Source organism: Saccopteryx leptura, chromosome 10 (assembly GCF_036850995.1).
Source record: "Saccopteryx leptura isolate mSacLep1 chromosome 10, mSacLep1_pri_phased_curated, whole genome shotgun sequence".
Taxonomy (NCBI): Eukaryota; Metazoa; Chordata; class Mammalia; order Chiroptera; family Emballonuridae; genus Saccopteryx; species Saccopteryx leptura.
Genome location: NC_089512.1, coordinates 77,054,272 through 77,075,929, shown reverse-complemented (window position 1 = coordinate 77,075,929; position 21,658 = coordinate 77,054,272). Strand labels below are relative to the sequence as shown.

Sequence of the window (21,658 nt, the reverse complement as noted above, 5' to 3'; positions counted from 1 at the left end):
TTGTTTAACCACGTGACCAGTGGGTAGCAGAAAATTGTTCCACACTAGCTGGGGAAGTTCTCTTTTCAGTTTTTCATGTAAACAAGATACAAGCCACTTTCGGGAGGGGGTGGCACACATGTAGCATGCTGTGTGCTCTAGTGAGAAATACTGTAAAATGAAAAATGAAATTAGTGTTTCAGATTGTGCAGTTTTCTAATTATGCTTTTAATTATTCATATAAAACAAGGAAAATTACCCCTGACAGAGACATAAATGATTTAGGTAAAATCAAATATTAATAAGATGCTGCAGGCCCCGGGTGTGTTGTAACAGATGCAGTCAAAATGCTTTCCTCTGTTCTGTGGGTGTAAAACATTATGTATAGAATTTATGACAGGCTAAGAGTAACCAATAGCATTTTAGAAACCACTCATTCCTAGGTATCTTGGCTTTGGAACTAAAGGCATAGGATTGGTTTAAAATAATAGTTTGTCTTCTAAAATATCATATTGCATTTTAGAAATCACCAAGTGACACCGTCCACCTTGATTTCTCATGTTTTAGTGGTTAAAAAAAAATTGAATGGAAAATAATATCCCATGACACATGAGAATTATATCCAAATTTCAGTGTGGATGAATAGCTTTATTTAACATAGGCTGACCCATTCACTTATATAATGTGTTTGGATACATCTAATATAAAGACTAGGTTGAATAATTTCAACAGAGGACCATAGGGCCCACAAAGCCTTCAATATTTACGATTTCACCCTTTACATAAACAGTTCCAACTAGCATGCTGTGAAGGTGAGAGAGTGCCACAGAGCACTTAATTGGCATAAGAAGCACTTGCTTTTGCTTCATTTTACCCATTAATTTGCTATCCCTCTAATTGAACATTCATTGACTGTTTTTTAGAAGTTCAAGAATACTGCATTTTGAATGCAATAAAAAGGGATTTATATGAGCAAGTTTTCTTCACTTGCTTTTTTAATGGTTCCCTTATATAGAGAAGTGCTGAAAATAATTGCATTGTTTTAGAAATGGGTTACTAGTCTAGTCCCTATCTTTCATGAAGACCTAATTTTCATTCAAGATTTCTGTCTGAAGCTTGAACTGGGATTTCTTTAGGAAGAGGAGACAGTAAAGAAACGAGAGCTTTTCCTTGTCTTCCACAGGCTTGGCTTCTGATTCTAAACCATTCAGTATATTGGTTGGCATCTTACATTTATTTAGCAGCCAGTCAGTGTTTGATGAATGGACAAATAAATGAATGAATTTACCTTAGAAATAAAAAAAAATTTAATGCATTTGTATATTACATTTTTTTTTTTTTTGGAGAAAAATAATTGTCTCTTAGTATAAGTCTAAATGATTTGATCTCAATTTCTCTTTCCCCTGTTTCAGGGAAGTTTTTAGGGTTTGATTAAGGCTCCCTATGGGCACGGACACTCGTAATGTGTTCTTTTAAATGGACAAAGCAAATTTTCTTATACTTAGAATGAGTAGCAACAGTAAAGCAAATCTAACCTGCAATGATACGAGTGACTTCATGAGCCGAGTCTTCACTGCACTTCCTAGCCCCTTTATCAGATACAATGATTGCAGTACCCAGTGCTGCCCACCTTTTCACTATTGTTTCCTTAATGTTTGAAGATTCTGCAAATTTTATATTCTGTTCTTGTTTAAGTTTTCTCATAAAAAAATGTGTCTGTCACATCTGGCTTATCATACATATTTCCCATCTTGTTCCAGACCTTGGTCTTGGGCTAGTCCCAGGAATCTCCTTCTCCGATAATTATGACCATCAAGCAAATTTAGGAGACCCTGATTCAGAGTGACTTACCTCTGCTATTGGATCATTGTTTTCATTTCTTAAATAGATAAGAAATTCTGAGATCATTCTCTGGGACTTCTCATGATTTAGAGTGAACTGGTTCTTGAGAGCATTCTGCAGCTTGAAAGTGCTAATTTATTCAGGCTGCATATTTTGATTTGTTTTTTAAAACTTAGTTTTATTTTTTTAATTTTTTAATTTAATTTTATTTTATTTTAGATTCTTTATTCATTTTAGAGAGTGGAGACAGAGAGAGAGAGAGAGAGAAGGGAGGGAGGAGCAGGAGCAGAAAGCATCAACTCCCATATGTGCCTTGACCAGGGAAGCCTTGGGTTTCGAACCGGCGACCTCAGTGTTCCAGGTCGATGCTTTTACCCACTGTGCCACCGCAGGTCAGGCTGATTTGTTTTTTAATAGGTTTGTGAGGAATGCCATCATAAACTTTATCTGAAGCAACAGAAGATGTCTTTGATGTTTAGTTTAGAAACTCACTTTGTGTCTCTCCCCTTCCATTTCACACAGTTGCTATCCTTCTAAAAGATGACTATTTTGTCAGCGGCGCTGGCCTGCCCGGGAGATTCAAAGCCGAGAAGGTCGAGTTCCACTGGGGCCACAGCAATGGCTCTGCAGGCTCCGAACACAGCATCAGTGGCCGCCGCTTCCCTGTCGAGGTGAGAGAAACTTAGATCTCTAGATGTCGTTTGGTCACTGTGCTTTGGCTCTTTACATTCATGGGATGCTTTATCTTTAGCTCTAGTCATTTTGCAAACCAAATTTGTACCGTCCCTACCTTTGTCTTTGGAAATCTTTTGTGTCCAGCATGACAGGTGAATGTCTATCCTCAAGTTTCTCGACTTTGTTTAACTGGAGAAGCGTGCCATCGTCACAGACATCAAGGGTTGAGTAGTCAGGTCTGGTCAATGATTTTCAAGCACCTGTTTCACTTGACATAGTTTCTCTTCTGTGTCCATTTCAGAAACCCTGCTTTCTAAACCTTCAATTTTGTATCAAACTCATGTGACTCCATTTTTGCCTTTTGGAATAGAGAAAAGTGGGTTGTTATATGAAGAACAGTCTCAGAACCTTCCCTCAGTAGGAAAGCTGTTCTAGGTTCCTTTGCTCCCATCAGCTGTTAAAAATAAAGAGCTGTGGCCATCGGTGGTATGACTCCCAGTTAAGTTTGCTGGGATCGATGGTAACATTTTGACTCTGTGTCAGTTTTTTTTAAATATACATACTGCTAGACAGAAAAACCATCTGGGTGCATTAGTTGCTTGTCTTCTTGCTGAAGGAGGAAGGGGGAAAATGCAAATCTCCAAACTCCTCTATTCATGTTGGATGGGGACAGAACACCCCTGCCATTGCGAACCTTTAATAATGACCAGGATATAGTTATTCTTTTGTAGGGACAAACATGTTTGTTTTTATTTGGTTCCTCATCTGGTCAGCTTTCCAGGTTGTGGGAGAATGGAACGTCTGCATTCAAGGCTATGATTAGACTCTAATACGGAGTAATAACCCTTAGCATGGTGAGACTTCTGTTAAGTCATGACATGCTTTGATAATCTGAATACTGGAGACCCTTCCCTCCATGGAGAAAATACATGCATGTGCAGTTTTTCACATAATTTATAGCATGTCATCACTCACGTTAGCTCCTCAAGCCCATTGATGGACCCTGTAGGCGTCCTTGTAGCTTAGGTAAGGGTGTTCACAAGATCAGAAAAATCAGCAGTATTTATTTATGCAGACCAACATATTCATATAGATTTGTTTCTTATCCATGATTGCAGGAGAAACTAGTTATAACTACTGTGTGAAAGTGCTTCATATTTTTTCTTGTTTAGCTGAGAAATTTTCATTATCAAAGTTTTATGTACTGAGATTCACCCATCTTTGCGACTTCCTGTCCTGCTCACACTGATTATTTCTCATGAGTAGGGTTTCTACTTAATGGACTCTCCTCCTCCTTTTAAATTGAATGAATCATTTCTTAGAAGTCTTAGCTTTATTTATGCTTGGAAAACTTGATTCCTAGAAGCAAAATTACATGATTTTTTAAGGTTGGGTTTTCCATTCTGTTTTTGCTGACTGGTTCCCATGAGCAGTTGAGTGTAGGGGATAGTTTGTATCCAACTAGCTTTGTTCCAAAGCCTCTTTATCTTAGAATTGTGTTGCCATTTATTCAGTAAATATTGTTCTGGATAAAAGGCCTGTGCTTAAGAGTTTGAAACTTAACGTGGCGCTGCCTTGGAAAGGAACCCTGGAGCAGGCGACTAGCTTTTCCCTGATCACCTCTACGCATGCCAGACGGGCCTGTTTCCTCCTCTTGTTTGGTTCTGGAAAAATGCATGGACTAGATGCATTTTCTTTTGGAAACATTACTTTAACTGAATATTTTGGTTTTCTTTTACTCAAAGAGTGCCATGAAATTCAACAGCTAAAGAGAGATGGCAGCTCCGATACCCAAACTTAATGCTTGACCAAGTTGTTTGAATTTATTTCTTTTAAATAATGTCACATGATAAGGCTGCTTATATTAATTGGGTTTTTCATCCAATCCCATCTAGTTCATAGCTTTTTTTTTTAAGTGATAAGCATGTTAAGTTACTTAGTGGATATACTTAGAGAAACTTGAATTTCAAAAATCAAAGGTAATGGGGTCAAATTTAACTTCAAAATATGCTCAGAAAAATTGTTCACTTTTGATTAAAACATGTCTGTAATACTTTGTATTAAAATTGCTTTATTAGAGCTCTTTATTAATACCAGCTTTTCCTGAGATTTTTGCACTATTTGAACATCTCAGACTTGGTTTAATGTTTTCCATTTTACTACATTGGTTTTTTTGTTTGTTTTTCTTTGTTTTTTTGTTTGTTTATTTGTTTTTTGAGGAATTAACCCCATCGAGGACATTACACGTTGTGTGGGGAGAATTTTGGTTGTCACTATCGTGGACGTTAGTAAGCTACGCACACCTAGTGGGTAGAGGTCAGGGGTGTTGCTAAAAATCCCAATTCATTTAACAGCCCCCACAACATAGAATGACACCGCCCCAAATGTCATAGTTGTGAGTCTCTGGAGTGCAGAAAGCATGTTTGGTAGAACTGGACCTTCCTTTCTTTCTGTGACATCATTTCAAGTACAATTGAGTGGTGAGGACTCATTGTTTGAGAAGTCGTTCCATACTCTTGCAGTTGTGAGAGAGGAAATGTACCTTGTTTCTGGGGGACAGCATTGTGGGGCCTGGTTCCTTTCGATCCCCCCCGAGATAAAGTTATGTGTTGGGTGTTTAAGCAGTGCTACTGTGCGCCAACCCTGCAGGTGGAATTTTAAGCATATGCCCCAAGGATCTGGATCTGCTTCCTGAGGGTAAACGGCAACAAACCCAATTGTATAGGTTTTGCCTGGTTCCCAGCAATTTTTTTAGGTCATCTACAACTTTGCTTCCATCCAGAAATTAGGCCTCTCCACATTTTCCTGGCTGACATCCTAGACTTGGTATTGTAGTTCCTACACTTAAAAATATCCAGTTTAATACAAAAATAAATGTCCTGTGAAAATAAAACTAAAGCCCTTCCATAGCCATCATTTTTACAGCTCACTGGAAGCTAGAAGAGAAATTAGGACTGCAAGCTTTGCATGGGAGACTAGACCCAATCTGGACCCTCAGATGTCCCCCCTCCTATTTTTCAACTTAATTTCTTGCCTTGCAACCATTTTTTCTTGCGCACCTTTTGTCATCTAGGTACTGGGTTACAAAGGTAACCCTGCAGGCCTGACCAGGCGGTGGCACACAGGATAGAGCGTTAGACCCGGATCCGGAGGACCCAGGTTTGAAACCCTGAGGTCGCCAGCTTGAGCATGGGATCATAGACATGACCCCATGATCGCTGGCTTGAAGCCCAAGGTCACTGGCTTGAGGAAGGGGTCACTTGCTCTGCTGTGGGCCCCTGGTCAAGATACATGAGAGAGCAATCAATGAACAACTAAGGTGCCACAGTGAAGAATTGATGCTTGTCATCTCTCTCCCTTCCTATCTGTCCCTATCTGTCCCTCTCTCTGTCTCTCTCACAAAGGTAACCCTGCAGGACAGCATTCCTACCTATAAGGTTACTTACAGATCTAGTCATGACCCAGAAATTGAACATGCAGTCATGTAAATAGCTGTGTAAATATCAGTTGTGATTTAATCTCTGAAAGAGGGACATTTTTTTCATGAGTTAAAAGACCTCTATGGAGGCAGCTGTTTATTAAGATATAAGATATTTACTAAATGGTATTTATTAAAATTAAGAGAGTAATTGGAGCCTGCCTGTAGAACAGGGATATATGCAAAGGCCCTGAAGCCAGTTATACTTGGTATATTTGAGGAATAAAGAGTTATCTGTGGGTTTTGGTAGGCAGGATAATGGTCCGCCCAAATGCCCACCCCTTACTTTCCTAACAAAAGAGACTTTACAGACTCCTTCTGTATCCTGAAGTCAGGAGGCTGAGCTCTCCTAGTGATGAAACAGTGAGGTCCTGTTTGAGTTCTTGCTTGACTGTTCGAATTTGTGTTGTCTGAACCAGTTGTTAGTATGGCTCCTATCCTATCCTGAATCTTCTCCCTCTTTCTTACTCATTCTCTTTTCTGCGCTTGCTAACTCAAGGAAATATTCGTGTGACACTAAATAGAAATTGTCATGTGGTGTTTCCACTAATGACTGAAGTTGGAGTTAATGCAAAGAAAAATCTCCATGTAAAACCTCAGAGAGCCCCATTAAAGTGCAGGTTCATTGCATGCTTGTTTGTCTCGGGTAATTAAAATCTTATTTATTACAATAAGAGATCACAGGAGTTGTTGATTCAGACTTATTGGTGTTTTATGAGTTGAAGTCCTCAATAAGCTTAAATGATCCAAGTTTACTGTGTTTGCCCTTTGCAGTGAAACTCACAGCTGGTTCATTTCAGCGCTGTTTAGAGCATCTAAGTAAGTGAATAGAGGCAAAGACATTTTTCTTAATATATACCAACTACACATTACCATATGGTACAGGTCTACAGACCCTTAGCTGAAACCCTGAGGCCAGATGATTTAGAACTCAGAATCTCTTTTCTAGAAAGGTATTATGTGCATATGTCATATACCATATTTTTCACTTCATAAGATGCACCTAACCGCAAGACACCTACAGTTTTAAGGAGGAAAATAAGAAAAAAAATATTCTGAACCAAATGGTGTGTTAAAATAAAATACCGTATTTTTCGCTCCCTAAGACGCATGGGCATTTTTCCCTCCAGTTTTTTGGGGAAAAATGCATCTTAGGGAGTGAAATATACGGTATATTTCAGAGGGCACATAGTAGGTCTGGGACTCTACCCCTTGAGTGCTTTAATATTTCTGCAGCATGCAGATGAATAGTCGCACTAAGTCGGAAATATCAAAATTTTAAATAATTTCACATCAGGTTTTACCGCTGAATTACTTTTTGCACTAAAATCATAAATAAAAACAGTAACAAAACACCTTTGGCCTAGAAGCTTTTGAGATTTCATAATTACTGGTATAGGATTTATGGACTTAATGTTTTAAAAACCGGTTTCATAGCATGGCAGCACTGACTTATGTCCCAAAGAGCATGGGTGAGTTGCAGCCATGACCCAGGCACACTGAAGTATTTGTCTCTGGAATAGGCGAGATGTGACTGTTGGTGTGTCTGTTCTGTTGTGGTAGTGAACAAAATTCTTACTCAACGTTTGTTTAGGAGCAAGAAGTTTCTAGTCTTTAGCGGACCTTTTCTGTGATTCGTTTCCATTTTACCATTCTGTTTGGGTGTGCAGGTATGTTCTGTACTGACTTCTTTGGGTGTGTTCCCTTGTACTGCTCCTGTATTCTCCCGTCTTCCCCAGCTCCTACCTTCCTGCCCAGCTGACACTAATGATGTGCCTTTAGTTTTATAAAATGGATCTTGGTTCTTCCAAAGCTTTTGTTATATTCTGGTTAGATGATAACCTTGTATTAGACTTCCAGCTTGTGTCCCAGATGACCTGCATAGGCCTTCCCTCTCCCAGGTAAGCTCATGCCCTTGTGACACGTCACACAGTGTCACCTTGTCTACACTGATGCAAGCATGTAGGCTCCTACACAACAACTCACAGGTGGACCAGTTCAGCCAGAGATCCTAGGGCAGGCGTGGCCAACAGTTTCTGCCCCCGGGCCAGATTAGAAAGAAAACTTTTCATGGGCTGGACGAAATATTAAAATTAAAAAATGTTAAATACAAAAACGATTTGTTTAAGTAAACAAAATTTTATTATGTAATTTGTTTATGAATAAATGTGTGTGAAAAAAATTTTAATATACAATATTATTTTAATAAAAATATACTTTAATAAAAATATAATTATATACTGTATAAATATCCAAACTGTATCGCAATCAATCGAAACAATATTTAATTAATAGAATGAGCTTGAAGGGGTTATATCACAAATAAAACAATTATTTCGTTTTACAAACAGCCGGGACATGTTTTCAGTTATCACCTGCAGCTATTGTCTGTGCTACAGTGCCACTTGATTCAGCACACTTGACCACAAAAATAACGAATTGTTTGACCTTGGGTGCACACTGGCAAACTTCACCTAAAAGAACGTGGGTTTCACATCACCGCTAAACGTCAAACAGTTCGTATTGAGTACAGATGAGTACAAAAGTTGCAAATCTTTATAATGGAATCTTTTTTAAAAATAAAGAAGTATCACGAATACATTCGACCAATTATTGGAAGTTAACCCTAGATTAGTCACACGCGGAATTCTTTTCCAAATATCAGGATCTTCTTAAATATCTCTATTTCCAATTATCAAAGATGCTTCCGCTTCTGAGTAGCTGAGATTTTAAAGTAGCGGAGAGTATTAAAAATTTAATCACAGGCCTCATAAACTCATTACGTGGCCGGTGTTGGCCATGCCTGCTCTAGAGCACTGATTGACTAAATGTTCAGCTCGGCTACCACTGCTTTATGTAACCCTTGTGTTCTGCTGGCAATAAATTCAGACTTGATTTATTTTATACATTGGCATGTTAAGGGCTTCGAAGAGTTCTCCATTGAAGAATTATGTTTATCTTTTTTTTAACTCTGAGTTTATCCAAACTTGTGTGACCACTACTCATCTCCTATTTTCATGTAAGTTAGTACTATCAGTCATTTGGAAAGGATGCTTATAACTTTCTCCTTTTCTTTTGTAGTCTTTATTCCTTGTAAGAAGTAGAGTTCTGTTCAAGTAAATATTTTCAGAGGACACTGATGATGATTTTGATTTTAATGATCTTGAAAATTGTAAAACCAATTTGGCTTGTCCACAGAACAATCGTGTAGTGTCTTTGTGAACTTGATAAATCTTGCTTAGTCATTAGATATAACTGTCATCATAGGAAGATCGAGCACTTTCGATTAAAAATAGCTTTTTGCAACATCATGTTTTCTTTTGCCTTGCCTTGTGTTTTACTTAATGTCCTGGAATTTAATTGACAGCTTCTTTGAAACATTGCTTTGTACATACTGTATCCTTTGTGGATGAAGTTCAAACAGTGTGTCAGTTTTGCTTGTCCTTCCCCTCAAGGAACACTGGAAGTGTTAGAGGTTGTTCTGTGGTTATCTGGCGCTTGGCATTTTGTGGTGTCGTAGTCGTGTTTACCATTGCAGTGACTTCCATCAAGTGGCAAGGGAATTGGTTGAGATTTAATTAATGACTTTATTGAAACATAGATTCCATTTTAAAGTGGAGTGTTTTATCCTTTTACTAGTGAAGTATTTAATTTCCTCTGGCTGATGTTTTATGTGTCTGTCCTATATTAATTAAGAAGAACATGTGAGGAGGCCAAGTTACTTAGAATTTGCTCAGTGGAGACGTTAGCGCCTTGTTGTACAAAGCCAGAGAACTGGTTTTGGGAGCTAAAAGCAGCCTTGGTTCCTGTAGTGGTGAGTCTCTGTGCTGCCTGACTGTCCTTGTCACATACAGGCATACTTAGTTGTGAACTTGGCTCGGGGCTGTCTGTTGGTGTGCCACTGACAAGCGGCATGTGGATAACTGAATCGTACTAAGAATTACAGACAAGCAGATGACGTTCTTAAAAGGTTAAATTAGAGATAATTCTCAATGTAGAAACAGGGGCCTTCAGACGACCAATGAGAAGGCTTAGGGTGGCAGGTATGGCGTTGGAGTGGTGCTGGCTATTCTGACTGCTGTAATGATACTATTTTAGTCAAATGTAACAAGCGTACCTGTGTCAGGAATGTTCCAGATGTTACCTCATTTCATTTTCTCACCAGCCTCGTAGAGAAGTGCTTTTACAATACCCATCTTAAGGATGGGATGACTGAGCTTCTGGACAACTAGTTGGCGTGGCTGAGGTTTGCTGTTAGTATTCCAGAATTTAGGCTCCAGTGTCTCCATAATCTGAAACTGGCACTTTTTTTATTTGGTAATTGATTTCTTTGTTTTTCTTATCATCAGTTTAAGTTGGCTCAGTTTCACCAATGCAGTAGAAATAATTTTATTGGAAGCTTAACTGTTGTTTATTGTGTTAACAGGAAAGAAAAAAAATCAAAGGGCTTCAATTGTTCAGAGAAGGTTCAACCAATAGTAAAGCATAGAGAAGGGCGAGGAAGGGAAGAGAAGATGCTCTCAGTTCTCAGCCTGGAGGTGTCTGTGGAAAACACTGAATGTTTATCTGCAGTGAGCACTTCAGTCTAGTTTAATCACAAGAGAAAATATAATGTGAATCATACATTGTGATTTAAAATTTTTAATAGCCACATTATATGGGGTAAAAAGAAACAAATGATTTGATTTGACTTAAGAATTTATTTTAAACAATTTTTTGTTATATAATTGTCTTAAAATCAATTAAAATTTAATTAATTTTAATAATCTATTTTTACCCTAATACACTGAAATACTACTTTTTCAACATGTAATCAAAATCAAAAGTTATTATCAGGACATTTCACATTCTTTTTCTGTATTGTCTTTGACTCTGCCCTGGATTTTATAGTCACAGTATTAAAATTGAGACTGGCCCCATTTTAAATGCCCAGAGCCCTGCCGCTAGTGGCCGCTCTCCTGAAATACGCAGACTGTGGGTCCAGATCATGCTAAATATATAGAGAGAAGAAACTCGCCAAAAAATTGATTTTGAGCTAATAGTAAAATTTTTAAGAACTATTTCAATAGAGCAACCTGCTTAATTTTCATTTAACCTGGAATCTCCCAAACTCAGCTGGCCATGTTTCATTTGTTTATTCTGAGAGACTAATGATTAGGAGAGCACATAATGGTTTCCAAACACATGTTGAATAAATATACAAATACATTACAATGGTGCCCCAAATAGTTCAGTGGAGAGCCCTTTTCCATGCCCTGGTGCTCTGTAGAGTATTTAGATTACTTCCTTACAGGCCTCTCAGTTTCTAAATTATCAGTGGTGTTTGCTCATTTAATTGGTTACCAGTTCCTTGACACAAACTGCCCTAGCCTCAAGGAACTTTTATTTCAGCAGGTGCTAAGGCCCTGAGGCAGATGCCAGCCTGCCCTATTAGCAAGCAAGGGGCTGAGTGATAGGAATGCATTTGGCAAAGCAGTCAAGGTTCTGATGATATACAGCCTTGTGGACCGTGGGAAGCTGTGTGGCTTTTACCCCAGGAGAGATGGGAAGCCTTGGCATATTCATAGCAGAAGTGACATTATCTGTCTTAGATGTTAGAAGGATCCCTCTGACTGCACTTTAGCATAGGAAATGCCTATGGACACTGAAATCAGAAAATGATGGCAGTGTTTCAAGAAAGATGATGGTGGCTGGAGCCAGAGGGCAATGTGGTGGGAAGGAATTGAATTCTGATTGTTTTGAGGGAAGAACATGTTAATCAAGATAGGTGTGATAAGTGATGTTATCTCAGGTGAGAAATCTTGTATTTTTTTATTTTAAAAAAATCACGGAGGGAAAATCAAGGATAATTGACCAATCTGTAATATTTTATAATATTGCATTTAAAAATTGTTACATTTCTTTTAAGTTTTTGATTGTGTAATATTCTAAATTTATTTTTGAAATATGTATTACATATCAATTTTTCTTACATAATATTACACACTAAAGGAGAATGTAACATAGCAAAATGATTAAACTGAATAAAACAAACCCCTATCTTGAAGGCTGACTTTGAATTGATTGATGTGGAGTGCTTGGAACAGTACGTGACAAATCGGAGTTCATCAGTCAGCGGTTCGTCCTATGTCCACATCCTCCTCTTACATTGGGCGGCAGGTTCTCCATCCACCCACTTCTTTCCACTTTTTCCTTTTCCACCCTAGTTCTAGCCATCAGCATCATGTAGATTCCAAACCCATTTCTTTTATTCATTTATTTGTTTATTTATTTATTTAGTGAGTGAGTGAGAGGAGGGGACAGAGACAGACTCCCGCATGCACCCCAACCGGGATCTAATGGGCGACCCCCATCTGGGGCCAATGCTCTGCCCATCTGGGGCCATGCTTGCAACTGAGCTATTTTTAATGCTTGAAGCAGAGTCTCCATGGAACCCTCCTTAGCGCCTGGGGCCCACGTGCTATATTCAGTGGATCCATGGCTGCGGGAGGACAGGAGCTGGAGCGGGGGTGGGGGTGGGGGGGGGGGAGGGAGGGTTTGGAGAAGCAGATGGTTGTCCCTCCTGTGTGCCCTGACTGAGAATCGAACCCTGGAGGTCTGCATGCCAAGTCAATGTGCTACACTGACCCAACCAGCCACGGCCACAAAACCATTTGTTTTTACCCCACAATTCACTTCTTACCCAGGAACCAAAGTTTGAAATACGTGAATTGCATTGCACTTTCCCTTTCTTTAAATCTTCCAGTAGTTTCTAATCACAGGTTGACTAAATCCAAAGATCTTCACTCTTCAAGGCCCCCTTGGTCTTGCTCCTAACTCTCCCACCACCCATGCTCTGTCGCATTTTTACTTGCTGTTTAACAACCCCTATCCCTTCTTAAAGCCTCATTCCTTTCCAAACCCTACTCATTAGAACATTGCATGTCATCTCCCTTGACCACCAGCCACTTTCCTTCCTGTTACCCCAGTTTCATCTTTTTCATATCACCCATCACTTTTTGAAATTACTTACTAATTTATTTACTTGTTTATTAACACAACTCCTCCTCCCACTTACATACACTGCTTGTTATCTCCTGGAGGAGAGTGGGGTCTCCTGTTCACTGCTGCATATGGGCTGCTGATGGAGACAGCCCCATAAAAGGGTAACCAGCGATACATATTAGGAAACCAACATGGTTATGTTCTTTCTTCATCTTCTTGTCTCTGTGGTTTAGAAGGCAAGGAACTGTAATCCCTGAGAAGGGAAACCTATCATTCATTCATAAAAGGGATGTTTAAAGAAGGAAATTCCTCCCCCAAAACTACTTCTTGTATTAAGGATGTGATAGACTCAAACAAATTAGTTACTCCTAAATAAACACATTCATCCTCAGGCTGAGGGTTAGTCGTGCAGCTAGCAAAATGATCTTTTTAAGGTCTGTTCTTCTGGAGTGTAGCTTGTATTAACAGCCATTACAGCTACATAGCAAGACAGATTGTTCCAATTAGTTGATGAGGTCCAGGTTTTTGAGAGCTGTTAATATGACATAAGCAATCACTGTTGCAGAGTTAAAAGGCACGCCTTTGGAAATGTTACATTGAGTTGATCAGTTTCGTTCATGAGCTACAGAAGGAGCCCTGGGGATTGTTCGCTGCATTTTTCTGCAGATTCATTCACTGGAAACTGCGCCAGTGCCCCACCCTCATCCGTCTGGACAGCACCTTCTCCTGTGTTCATTGAAAACTAGGCATTGTGATCAGCATTTGGGAATTTCATAATAAAAAAGAAAAACAAGCCCTGGTTTTCTGGCACCTAAGAGGCCAGCAGAATGAACCTAAACGAGGATTTATATCACAATCAAGTGAGCATTTTCTTTTTAAACTAAATTAAGTAGTTTTGATTCATTCCTTATTACTGGCTTAAAAAAAGGGAAAAACACACAAACAGAAAACAAAATCTCTTACTTGACAGTCCATTTTCCATGTTCAAGTAAAATGCTGTGTATTCTTAAAGCACTAGGCCTCCCCACTGTGCCCAGTCTCTGTATTTTCTCCCTAGAGTTTACTAGAACCCTGCAATTTAAGCAGGAACTGCATTTGGGGTGGAGCAATAGAGTTGTAGACTAGGGAGGTGTTGCCCCTTCTTTCCAGTAGGTCAGTATCTTTGAATGATTGAGGGAAACCAAATTAATCTAAAAAATGCCTGAAATTTCAGCAGTTGAACTCAGGAACTGCTGCTTCATCAAATCTAATATAAGGGAAAAGCAAAATGAAAGTTTCATCTTTATTGCGCACATTATAAAACTCATCAGATCCTGCTCCACTGATAGGGAGCAGAGAGCAAGGCCCCACTTGAATAAGATGCATGGGAGGTGAACTGAGAGGACACAGTGTGGGCATGGCCAGGATGCTTCTTGGGGAAGGAGGGCTGTTACCTTGTGAGGAGAGTATGGACAGGGAGCAGAGAAGTTAAATCTAGAAGGCACACAGGTTTTGTGCCTCATCTAGAGAGCAGGTGCTTGGAAAGAGGAGTGATATGCAGAGAGAGTGTGACAGTGGGTCTTGGTATTTTTGAAGGGATTCTTGCGGAAGAAAAAATCAACTTAGTTTTGGGGTGACCAGAGTGGAACCAGGACCTATAAAAGTAGCCTTTATAAAGAAACTGGTTACAACACGGGCACAATCCCCTGGCCAGCAGCAGGTGCTTACCAGGGCTTTTCTCCTTCATGTAATTCAAGAGACATATTTCAGAGTCCCATGTGTTCAGTGCCCTGGGGACCTCCTGAATCAGGTGTCGGGAAATAGTATTCCCCCGTAGTTCTTCTATCAAGATAACTCCTGGGATAACAATAATAGTTATTTTTTCCGACAGTACTTAACATGTGAACTTAGAGCACTCTACATGTGTTATGCCATTTAATTATCACTTATGAAAGTATCTTTTTACAAAAACAGCTGTTAACAACTAGGATCTCTATTTTTTAGATAAGAAAACTAAGGTAAGAGAGTCATCCTGATAAAAATCTTAGTAGAGCTTAAAGTTGTCTTTGTAGAAATTATTAGAGCCAGCCCTGGCTGGTTGGCTCAGTGGTAGAGCATCAGCCTGGTATGTGGATGTCCTGGGTTCAATTTCTGGTCGGGGCACTCAAGAGAAATGACCATCTGCTTTTCTACCCCTCCCCCTCTCACTTTTCTATCTCTCTTCCTCACCTGCAACCATGGCTCAACTGGAACGAGTTGGCCCTGGGAGCTAAGGATAGCTCCATATCCTCCACCTCAGGTGCTAAGAAGAGCTTGGTTGCTGAGCTATGGAGCAAGTCCCAGATGGGCAGAGCATTACTTCCTAGTGGGCTTTCCAGGTGGATCCCGGTCAGGGCACATGTGGAAATCTGTCTCTGCCTCTCCTCTCACTGAATAAGAAAGAAGAAGAAGAAGAAGAAGAAGAAGAAGAAGAAGAAGAAGAAGAAGAAGAAGAAGAAGAAGAAGAAGAAGAAGAAGAAGAAGAGAAGAAGAAGAAGAAGAAGAAGAAGAAGAAGAAGAAGAAGAAGAAGAAGAAGAAAAGAAGAAGAAGAAGAAGAAGAAGAAGAAGAAGAAGAAGAAGAAGAAGAAGAAGAAGAAGAAGAAGAAGAAAAGAAATCATTAGAGCCAAGAATCTGAGTGTTGTTGCCACTTTATACTCATCACAGAGCACATGTGGAAATCTGTCTCTGCCTCTCCTCTCACTGAATAAAAAAGAAGAAGAAGAAGAAGAAGAAGAAGAAGAAGAAGAAGAAGAAGAAGAAGAAGAAGAAGAAGAAGAATCATTAGAGCCAAGAATCTGAGTGTTGTTGCCACTTTATACTCATCACAGAGTTGTCTCTGTTGACAGTTTGATCTGTTTTCTTCCAGTATTTGAATGAGAGTAAGGGCAGTAAAAGTATAATCAGTACCAAAATGAATGTGATTGCAGCCTACTTTATCAGTACACATAGTATATTTTCCATATTTGTAATAGTCTTCACATTTTTTAAAATAAAATCTAACTTTTTTACTTGTATCTTGCTGAATTTTACAAAGTTTTTACAATTAATACATTTTACTTTAAGATTAGGGAAGAAATAATGGAATAATGGATCTAATTTTGTTTGTAAGACCTTATTTTTTCTAAGCAGAAAAAAAGTACAAAGGTGGCGTATGAAAGCATAAAATAATTTTTTCTCAAAATGTAAATGGTTTCAGTGTTTTGATTATCAAAGTAATAGATATTCACTATGTAATTATGAATTGCCCCCAAATTATTATATAATTAGATTATGAATTATGTAATTCAAACAATATATGAGCTAAGAAGAAGTACATGTTTTTTTCTGTAAAGTATATGTTTTTCCTGCAAACACATAGCACTCTTTAGAAATGGCAGTTTACCAACATAGTTTTATAGGCTCATTTCAACTAGAGGATAGAATCTTCCATTGCTAGTAAGCAGTTATCTACATCATGATACTTATAGTGTTGTATAGCTTGAGCTCTGAGCCAGATTACTAGGGTTTATTATTAGTTGTGAAATTTGGGGCATCTATTTAACTTGTTCTCTTATCTGTGAGCTGATATTCAATACTAACACCTACCTGATGAGAATTTTTGGAGGAACTAAAAGTATAATATTTATATAGTGCCTAGTTTAGTGTCACATAGTAGGTGATCAATAAATTTTTTCCTTCTCCTCATGGTGTGGATGTGACCAATTATTCCAGCAACACCTGTTATTGAACATTTTGGCTCCTCACCACCCCTCTTCTGTAATCAATATCACAGCTATGCTCACAGCATATATTTGGGATAAACTCAGGTTCTCTAAGCATTAGCCATGTGATGTGATGGTGAAAGGTAGGAATTATCTAAAATTACATTTGGTTTGTTGACATTTTGGAATATAAACCAACATTAGTTAGAACTTCTGGCATTTTTTTTTTTATTCATTTTAGAGAGGAAAGGGAGAGACAGAGGAGAGACAGAAGGGGGGGAGGAGCTGGAAGCATCAACTCCCATATGTGCCTTGACCAGGCAAGCCCAGGGTTTCGAACCGGTGACCTCAGCATTTCCAGGTCAGTGCTTTATCCACTGCGCCACCACAGGTCAGGCCTGGCATTTTCAAAAGAATCTGGAAATCTCTTTTTAAAAATCTCTGTATTTATATGTATATTATACTGTTTATGTAAAATATGCTATCTTGGCTTTCACATCTGATTGGTGGGATATAATTGGTGGTCAGTTAGCCAGGATGTTTCATCTCAAAACTAAAGTTATCTGGGTTACAGCTTCCTCAGTCTCTTTTTACTTTCATGAATTTGAATGTTCCGGGTACCATATGAAGTTAATTGGTTTGGTATTATATGAAAATATAATTTAGTGGCTTTTTATATAAATTTAGAGGCTGACTGTAATAATAATAACAATTTCTTTTGCCCACAAGGATGAAAAGTTACTAATATCGGACTAATAAATCCCTGAAAGTGCACGTGAAACTGTGTATATTTAGGAGTCTTTTTTTTGTGCCTGTGTGTGTTTTTTTGTTGTTGTTTTTTGAATTTTTTCCAAGTGAGAAGTGGGAGCGGCAGACAGACTCCCACATGCACCCAACTAGGATCCACCCGGCATGCCCACCAGGGGGTGATGGTCTGCCCATCTGGGGCGTTGCTCTGTGGCAATCTGAATCATTCTAGCACCTGAGGCCGAGGCCATGGAGCCATCCTCAGCACCCAGACCAACTTTGCTCCAATGGAGCTTTGGCTGTGGGAGGGGAAGAGAGAAATAGAGAAAAAGGGGAGGGGGAAGGGTGGAGAAGCAGATGGGCACTTCTCCTGTGTGCTGTGACTGGGAATTGAACCTGAGACCTCCACATGGTGACGCTCTACCGCTGAGCCCACCTGCCAGCGACAGGAGTCTTATATTTTGCATGTAGTGCTTCATTCAGACTCTCCTATTGCTTTTTGATCTTTTTTCCCCACCCCACACGTCAACATAGTAATGAAATCTGGAGAGAAAGGAACAAATTTTTTTCTATAAGATTAATTTGTCTTTTACTTTCTAATGTTCATACTATGTAAAATTTATATAAGATCTTATTCATAACCTCGTTGCTAGTCTCATCAATTTTCCATCGTTCTGATAGCTCATAGTGTAGGCTGCTCTAAATGACTCTTCTCTCAGCCTTAAAGATCAGGGACCAGAGCTGACCTTCTCGTAAACTTTCTTTTTTTTTTTTTATAAATAAATTTTTATTAATGTTAATGGGGTGACATCAATAAAACAGGGTACATATATTCAAAGAAAACATGACAAGGTTATCTTGTCATTCAATTATGTTGCATACCCATCATCCAAAGTCAGATTGTCCTCTGTCACCTTCTATCTAGTTCTCTTTGTGCCCCACTCCCTCCCCCTTTCCCTCTCCCTCATTTCCTCCCGCGCCCCCTCCTCCCAACCCCGGTAACCACCACACTCTTGTCCATGTCTCTTAGTCTCATTTTTATGTCCCACCAATGTATGGAATCATGTAGTTCTTGGTTTTTTATGATTTACTTATTTCACTTCATATAATGTTATCAAGATCCCACCATTTTGTTGTAAATGATCCAATGTCATCATTTCTTATGGCTGAGTAGTATTCCATAGTGTATATGTGCCACATCTTCTTTATCCAGTCTTCTATTGGAGGGCTTTTTGGTTGTTTCCATGTCTTGGCCACTGTGAACAATGCTGCAATGAACATGCGTCTTTACGTATCAATGTTTCTGAGTTTTGGGGAGTATATAGCCAGTAGAGGGATTGCTGGGTCATAAGGTAGTTCTATTTTCAGTTTTTTGAGGAACCACCATACTTTCTTCCATAATGGTTGTACTACTTTACATTCCCACCAACAGTGAATGAGGGTTCCTTTTTCTCCACAGCCTCTCCAACATTTGCTATTATCTGTCTTGTTGATAATAGCTAATCTAACAGGTGTGAGGTGGTATCTCATTTTAGTTTTGATTTGCATTTCTCTAATAACTAAGGAAGATGAGCATCTTTTCATATATCTGTTCGCCATTTGTATTTCTTCCTGGGAGAAGTGTCTGTTCATGTCCTCTTCCCATTTTTTTATTGGATTGTTTGTTTGTTTGTTGAGTTTTATGAGTTCTTTGTATATTTTGGATATTAGGCCCTTATCTGAGCTGTTGTTTGAAAATATCATTTCTCATTTAGTTGGCTGTCTGTTTATTGTGTTGTCAGTTTCTCTTGCTGAGCAAAAACTTTTTAGTCTGTTGTAGTCCCATTCATTTATCTTTGCCTCCACTTCTCTTGCCTTTGGAGTCAAATTCATAAAATGCTCTTTAAAACCCAGGTCCATGAGTTTAGAACCTATGTCTTCTTCTATGTACTTTATTGTTTCAGGTCTTATATTTAGGTCTTTGATCCATTTTGAATTAATTTTTGTACAAGGGGACAAGCTGTAGTTGAGTTTCATTCTTTTGCATGTGGCTTTCCAGTTTTCCCAGCACCATTTGTTGAAGAGGCTTTCTTTTCTCCATTGTGTGTTGTTGGCCCCTTTATTGAAAATTATTTGACCATATATATGTGGTTTTATTTCTGGACTTTCTATTCTGTTCCATTGGTCTGAGTGTCTATTTTTCTGCCAATACCATGCTGTTTTGATTTTCGTGGCCCTATAATATAGTTTGAAGTCAGGTATTGTAATGCCCCCAGCTTCATTCTTTTTCCTTAGGATTGTTTTGGCTATTCGGGGTTTTTTATAGTTCCATATAAATCTGATGATTTTTTGTTCCATTTCTTTAAAAAATCTCATAGGAATTTTGATGGGAATTGCATTAAATTTATATATTGCTTTGGGTAATATGGCCATTTTAATTATATTTATTCTTCCTATCCAAGAACAAGGAATATTTTTCCATCTCATTGTGTCTTTTTCTATTTCTCTTATAATGCCTTGTAGTTTTCGTTATATAGGTCCTTTACATTCTTTGTTATGTTTATTCCTAGGTATTTTATTGTTTTTCTTGCAATTGTGAAGGGGATTATTTTTTTGAGTTCATTTTCTAATATTTCATTGTTGGCATATAGAAAGGCTATGTTAATTTTGTATCCTGTGACCTTACAGTATTGGTTTATTGTTTCTAGTAATCTTTTTGTGAAGTCTTTGGGATTTTCGATGTATAGGATCATATCATCTGCAAAAAGTGATACCTTTATTTCTTCTTTTCCGATATAGATGCCTTTTATTTCTTTCTCTTGTCTGATTGCTCTGGCCAGAACTTCTAACACCACATTAAATAAGAGTGGAGAGAGTGGACAACCCTGTCTTGTTCCTGATTTAAGATGGAAAGTCCTCAGTTTTATGCCATTTAATATGATGTTGTCTGATGGTTTATCATATATGACCTTTATCATGTTGAGATATTTTCCTTCTATACCCATTTTGTTGAGTGTTTTAAACATAAAGTTGTGTTGTATTTTATCAAATGCCTTTTCTGCATCTATTGATAAGATCATGTGGTTTTTGTTCTTTGTTTTGTTGATATGATGTATTACGTTAACCGTTTTACATATGTTGTACCATCCTTGTGATTCTGGGATGAATCCCACTTGATTATGATGTATAATTATTTTAATATGTTGTTGTATTTGATTTGCCAGTATTTTGTTTAGTATTTTAGCATCTATATTCATTAGAGATATTGGTCTGTAGTTTTGTGTTTTTTTGTGTGCCGCCCTTGCCAAGGTTTCGGTATGAGGGTTATGTTGGCCTCATAAAATGTGTTTGGAAGTATGACTTATCTTCAATTTTTGGAAAACTTTGAGTAGAATAGGAACCAAGTCTTCTTTGAACGTTTGATAGAATTTACTAGTATAACTGTCTGGGCCTGGACTCTTATTTTTGGGGAGGTTTTTAATAGTTTTTTCTATTTCCTCCCTGCTAATTGGTCTGTTTAGGCTTTCTGCTTCTTCATGACTCAGTCGACGAAGGTTGTATTGTTCTAGGAATTTATCCATTTCTTCTAGATTGTTGAATTTGGTGGCATATAGTTTTTCGTAGTATTCTACAATAATTCTTTGTATATCTATGATGTCTGTGGTGATTTCTCCTCTTTCATTTTGGATTTTGTTTATATGAGTCCTTTCTCTTTTTTCCTTGGTGGGTCTTGCCAAGGGTTTGTCAATTTTGTTGATCTTTTCAAAGAACCAGCTTCTTGTTTTATTAATTTTTTCTATAGTATTTCTGTTCTTTATTTCATTTATTTCTGCTCTGATTTTTATTCTTTCCTTTCTTCGGCTGGTTTTGGGTTGTCTTTGTTCTTCTTTTTCTAGTTCCTTAAGGTGTGAAGTTAAGTGGTTCACTTGGGCTCTCTCTTGTTTGTTCATAAAGGCCTGAAGTGATATGAACTTCCGTCTTATCACTGCTTTTGTTGCATCCCAGAGATTCTGACATGTCATATTGTCATTTTCATTTGTCTGCATATTTCTTTTGATCTCTGCGCTTATTTCTTCTTTGACCCATTCATTTTTTAAAGGTGTGTTGTTTAGTTTCCACATTTTTGTGGGGTTTTTTCCCTTTTTTTTGCAGTTGAATTCTAGTTTCAAGGCTTTATGATCAGAAAATATGCTTGGTACAATTTCAATTTTTCTGAATTTGCTGAGGTTATTTTTGTGGCCCAAGATGTGGTC

The 21,658-nt window shown here is 38.3% G+C and overlaps 1 protein-coding gene across 5 annotated transcripts in view; it reads left to right on the top strand.

The window, feature by feature from the left end:
• PTPRG (protein tyrosine phosphatase receptor type G) overlaps positions 1–21,658 on the top strand; it is a 908,944-nt gene that overhangs the window by 573,186 nt on the left and 314,100 nt on the right. For all 5 annotated transcript variants that reach the window (XM_066351766.1, XM_066351767.1, XM_066351768.1 and 2 more), the window contains one exon: positions 2,344–2,492. In XM_066351766.1, the coding sequence (XP_066207863.1) occupies positions 2,344–2,492 (149 nt within the window). The remainder of the gene's footprint in view (positions 1–2,343; positions 2,493–21,658) is intronic.